Raw genomic sequence first — 5427 nt, forward strand, 5'->3', positions numbered from 1 at the left:
CGGATTTTTAAAATTTAGACTGCTATTAGTTAAATGCGAATTGTAATGCGTATCAAGTTTTTGTTATGTTCTTTGATTTTATGTTAGGCACGAATTAATTATTGTAACATTGAAAATGACTCGTTCGGGGTCGAAACGTTTGTTATTCTAATAATGAATTTGTTAAATTAATAAATACTTATTGGAGCGATACAACACCCAAGCTTTGGCTCGTTGGCCCTTTTTTACGTCTTTTATTAATATTGAAATAATTGGAGCCTTGACTTTAAATTTTATTTTAATTTTAATAAATTTTATTATAATTTACAATTACATCAACCTCAATACACACAACTGTCAAAATGCAATGACACAGCCGCTTACACGAAGTAAGCGCAGTGAGACAACCAATCAGCATCGCAGAAAAGCGACAACAAATAATTTCGAGAAATGCGAGTTATCGACTTTACATGCACTTTTTTAGATAGGAACATCAACCTCAATACACACAACTGTCAAAATGCAATGACACAGCCGCTTACACGAAGTAAGCGCAGCGAGACAACCAATCAGCATCGCAGAAAAGCGACAACAAATAATTTCGAGAAATGCGAGTTATCGACTTTACATGCACTTTTTTTAGATAGGATTTGTCTTAACTATCCACTATATGAGAAACAATTAAATTATAAGTAAATGCCTCGATGAAAAAATAAAGAAATACAATTTAACGTGAGAGCATTTGACGGTACGTTTGCTCATACGGCGCAAGTCGAGATCTTTATCAAAAACATTAAGAATCGTCAAAAAACAATTTTTGTCGAGATAATCTCGCGCGAAAATAGAAACCCGAATTTATATAATATATGTCCTATCGCCCTTTATAATGTTATGTTCGTTTTAATTTTAATTTTTACCTTAATTTATCTATTTATTTATTTATTCATTATTTAATATCAACTATTTACAATGATAGATAGCATGTTGCTTAACGTATGGTCGTTTAGTATCTCATCCCTCTGATCATCAAATTATATGTGTTTTCCTAGAGACTCCCTATGATTTATCTGTGACTTACGCGGCGCAATTATGGGGCACATACGATTTTTAATCTTTAAACCACTATATCGGTCTCACAGATCGCTATTAAAGCTTTACTTGTCAACAGTTTTCTTAACATTCATAAGAAACACTCTAAACTCATAGTACCTTCATATGTCATCTGTCCCTACAAAACGCTGTGATAGTCTTATTGTCATTCACTGGAAACGTGTAAAATATAAAATGTTTGAAAAATTGTAGCGGTCTTACAGACCGGTGTTATGGTTTGCGTCACTTTTTCGCAGTATTGAGAATGTATGTATTTCTTAATCTACGTCTTATTTACACATATTAACTCTTATTTACTGATGCTGTTATATTTTGAGGCTAGGAAAGACTAAAAATGGCTTTTTATGCCATTATAAATTAAAACGTAAAACTGCATATAAATGCGCATAAATGCGAGACATCGATTTGTTTATAGTGTTTGCAAAAGATGTGCACTATTTAACTAGTATGTCAACAATGTTTTCAGACAGTTCCTTTAAATTGGCAAATTTAATTTACATTGGCTTGCCGATCTGTATCTCTCTCGAAATATCTCAAATTATTTATCCTACACACACACACACACACACACACACACACACACACACGCGCGCGCGCGCGCGCGCAGTTATGATTATTTTTATATAATAATTTAAAAATTTATATTTATTATATTTTAAAAATAATTATATTTAAAAATTATATATAATTATAAACATGAATAACAGAACTTAAACAAATCAGGTAAAAATTATCTTGCAAGACTACAGTACTATGTGTAATACTACGATTTCATGTATATTTTATTCTGATACTGAAATACTATTATAATAGAATTTTTGATTATATTATTTTATAAACTATATTATAAATCCTCTTTTTTTGTGCTCACTAGTTCAACAAAAACAAGAGTGACACCAGAGAAGACATAAACAATGATTCTGAATTGGAGCACCTTCCTAAAAATGAGCCGGCCAAAACAACAGTAAGCATGAGATGTATTTATTTGATAATGTAATAATAAAATACAGATAATGTAGATCATTTTGGAGATCTCTAAATAATTTAGCATCTAAAATCGATCTTATTAGACGCATTTTTTTTCTTATTCTATACACGCATTTTTATTCTTTATCTATTACAGCCCAATCGTTCCTATTACTCTAATTTCACTTACCTTGTTAATATATTACATTAAAATTACATTTAAGGTACGGTTATAAATAGCAATAGTTTACAAGATATTTCATATTTAATATCAAAATATACTAGAATAAAATATAAAATATCTCGTAAACTATCAATTTTTTAATATCTCTGTTTAATATTTTTATATGCAAAATAATTAGAGAAATTTCATATTATGTAAAAAAAAATTATATGCTATTTAAAAAAATAATGGTGATCTCTACGTAATCTTGAAAAATCGAATTTTTTGAAAATTAATTTTACCATTATTTATTTTCCCTTCAAACCGTACAACTTTTGTTTGTAACATTTTTTGCTACAACGCATTCTTTTAGGGATATTATCTTATAACGTACTTCAAATACTCCATTCTGTGTATATCACAATTATAAAGAGTTTAATAAAAACTTATGAGTAATATGTTTTAGCTCGGTCAAGAAAATATTGAAACGTTCGATAATGAAAAAGAAGAGCGCATGCACCTCCTCGAGGCAAATGTAGATGAAAGACGTAAATTGGAAGAAGCTGCTACTGTCTTGACATTACCAGTGTCTTGTAGTATTTATTCTGCTAGACCTGTTGCGTAGAGCTCTACCGCGTAATATAAAATATAAAATATAAATGCGAGAAAGGTCGTGCACGACAAATTCGAAAGCGAGGACGGGATCGGCAATCGCGACACGTGGCACACACATGTGCATGCGTCTTTCGAGGCTGACTTAGCGACGAGATAAGGGACAAAGGTCTTCGGCTTTGTAAATGCGCAATCCATGCAGGCACGGACAGGATCGTCGCCGCCCCTCTGACGTGAAGGTCACGTTATCGAAAGGGACCAATAAGGGAGCTGGCTGGATGACTGATGAGAGTAGCGGATTTCGAGAAAGCACTTCACTTCGATCGAGCGCATCGCACTGTCCACCTCGGGCCTTTTTCTCTCGTGCAGAATAAGCAGCAATAGAAGCAGTTATCGAAGTCTATAGTCGGTCTCGAAAGCGCGACGTGTACGTGATATCCGCGACCCAGGGCACACAGCTCTGAGGCGTCGTCGCGGTTTTTACAGTGATATCCGTGACCCAGGGCACATAGTTCTGAGGCGTCGTCACGGTTCACGCCGACCCGCACAAACAACGAGAATCCGTCTAACAGACGTGGCGTCCGCGACTCAGGGCACACATAGCCCCTAGGCGTCGTCGCGGCAAAAAACATATATCGATTATAATTTAAAAATCACAGTGTATAGTGACATAAGGTTTAATAAACGTTTTAAACATATATACGAAACTACAGTGGGGAACTTAGTTGCATCCTTTCTGACAAAACAAGACCAGTAACGAGAAACTGGTCCAAACTAAACACAATTAAGATGAACTATCCAAACGGTTACAGGATTTACATAGATCGTTCGTAGACTGTCCATTAGAGGATAGTAAAACCAAAGATCCAGAAGGGTTAAAAGTCAAATTAATGCCTCACCAACAGTATGCTTTAACGTGGCTTTTATGGCAGGAACAACAAAAGCTACCCGGTGGCATTTTAGATAAACATTTAAAAAATATATAATAGTATGTTAATATATTAATATTTTAAGTATTATATTTATTAATTTTGTTTTATTAAAAATGAATTTTCTTACAGCCGACGATACGAGTTTAGGCAAAATGCTAAGCATGATTGTTTTGATTGTTTATACCAAAACGAATATTGATGTTCATAATGAAATGAATAACGAACAGATTCGGAAAAAGAAACCCATGAAATGTAAATTTTATAAAAGAATTTTATGAAATCTATATGTATAGAACTACTTCAATAAATTTATTGAAATAATTATTTTAACAGATCCTGAGGGTAAAACATTAATCGTATGTCAAACATGGTCATTATCGCACTGGAAAGATAAAGTTCTTAACAAATGCATATCCAATTTGTTATCTGTAGAAACGTATCGCAGCAGCCTACAAGAAAGTGCAAAAAATTTAGCTACATTTGACGTTGTTATAACATCAAATATAACATTGATTTCTGAGTATAAAAATAATTGTATGCTATATAAGGTATATTAAAGCTTACAAATAAGTAGAATTTTAATTTCATTAATATTTCTAATAAAAATATATAATATATGTAGTACTTAAGTTGTTAAATTAATTGAAATTTCTTTGCAGATCAAGTGGAAACGAATAATCATTGATGATTCTATGGCCATAATTAAAAGCCGCAACAATCAAATGGCTGAAGCAGTCTGTGCACTAGTGGCAAACAAACGATGGGCTCTTACTAACAAACCTGTTGAAACTGAACGAGATGTATACTCGATTTTGAAATTTTTAAATTGCTCGCCATTAGATAATCGAAATGTTTGGGAAGAATGGATAAAATGCAAGGACAGTGCGTACGATAACAAAAAATTGGAGTTCATTGTAATGACCATAACTTTAAGAAGGACAATACAAAGCTTGATGGCGAAAGGCGATATAGATTTACCGTACAACTTTTATTTGTAACATTTGTTGCTACAACGCATTCTTTTAGGGATATTATCTTATAACGTACTTCAAATACTCCATTCTGTGTATATCACAATTATAAGGAGTTTAATAAAAACTTATGAATAATATGTTTTAGCTGGTACTCAATCAAAAAAATATTGAAACGTTCGTTGATAAAGAAGAAGAGCGCATGCACCTCCTCGAGACAAATATAGATGAAACAAGACGTAAATTGGAAGGAGCTGATACTGTCTTGACATTACCATCTTGTAGTATTTATTCTGCTAGATCTCCACGTCCCAAGCAGCACAAAAAGTATTAAAAAATGTTTTTAAAATTATTTAAGAGATCGGACGTTCAACTTGCAATTTTCTCAGGAACCAAGGCTTATTTCACATCAAGAATATATTTTTTCTTTGTATTAGAAATCATTTCTGAGAGGGGCCGCGGCATTAATAAGATTAAAATTTTGCCAATTGGTTTTAATCGGAAGTTTTAAGCAGGAAAATGTTTAAGAAAACGTTTTTTTAATGTCAAACAAGAATATATGTCGTAATTTATTAAATCTCTGTAATAACTTGGAAGAAAGATTGGCTCAAAAAATAACAATACACTGCAATATTATGCATTTGCCAAATGTTGAGCAAAACATAAGCGGTGTGGAAATATTCTTTCCTGATCT

The 5427-nt window shown here is 32.6% G+C and overlaps 2 protein-coding genes across 3 annotated transcripts in view; both read left to right on the forward strand.

Moving 5' to 3' along the window:
- Window positions 1-2843, forward strand: part of LOC105449506 — a 6945-nt gene extending 4102 nt beyond the window's left edge. The window contains exons 3-4 of the mRNA XM_011688762.1: window positions 1964-2053; window positions 2685-2843. Of these exons, the coding sequence (XP_011687064.1) occupies window positions 1964-2053; window positions 2685-2843 (249 nt within the window). The remainder of the gene's footprint in view (window positions 1-1963; window positions 2054-2684) is intronic.
- A 217-nt stretch (window positions 2844-3060) lies between these two features.
- On the forward strand, window positions 3061-5418 carry LOC105449326 (transcription termination factor 2-like). 2 transcript variants are annotated; one of them, XM_011688476.1, is made up of 5 exons: window positions 3061-3818; window positions 3892-4014; window positions 4096-4310; window positions 4422-4644; window positions 4882-5418. In XM_011688476.1, the coding sequence occupies exons 2-5, from the start codon at window positions 3915-3917 to the stop codon at window positions 4905-4907; spliced, it is 564 nt and encodes a 187-aa protein (XP_011686778.1). In that variant the 5' UTR covers window positions 3061-3818; window positions 3892-3914; the 3' UTR covers window positions 4908-5418. The 2 variants fall into 2 exon arrangements, with proteins under 2 accessions (XP_011686778.1, XP_011686777.1); XM_011688475.1 differs by having other exon boundaries at window positions 3063-3818; window positions 4422-4926.
- The last annotated feature ends 9 nt before the right edge of the window (window positions 5419-5427 follow it).

This window comes from Wasmannia auropunctata, unplaced genomic scaffold (assembly GCF_000956235.1).
Source record: "Wasmannia auropunctata unplaced genomic scaffold, wasmannia.A_1.0 LD336076.1, whole genome shotgun sequence".
Taxonomy (NCBI): domain Eukaryota; kingdom Metazoa; phylum Arthropoda; class Insecta; order Hymenoptera; family Formicidae; genus Wasmannia; species Wasmannia auropunctata.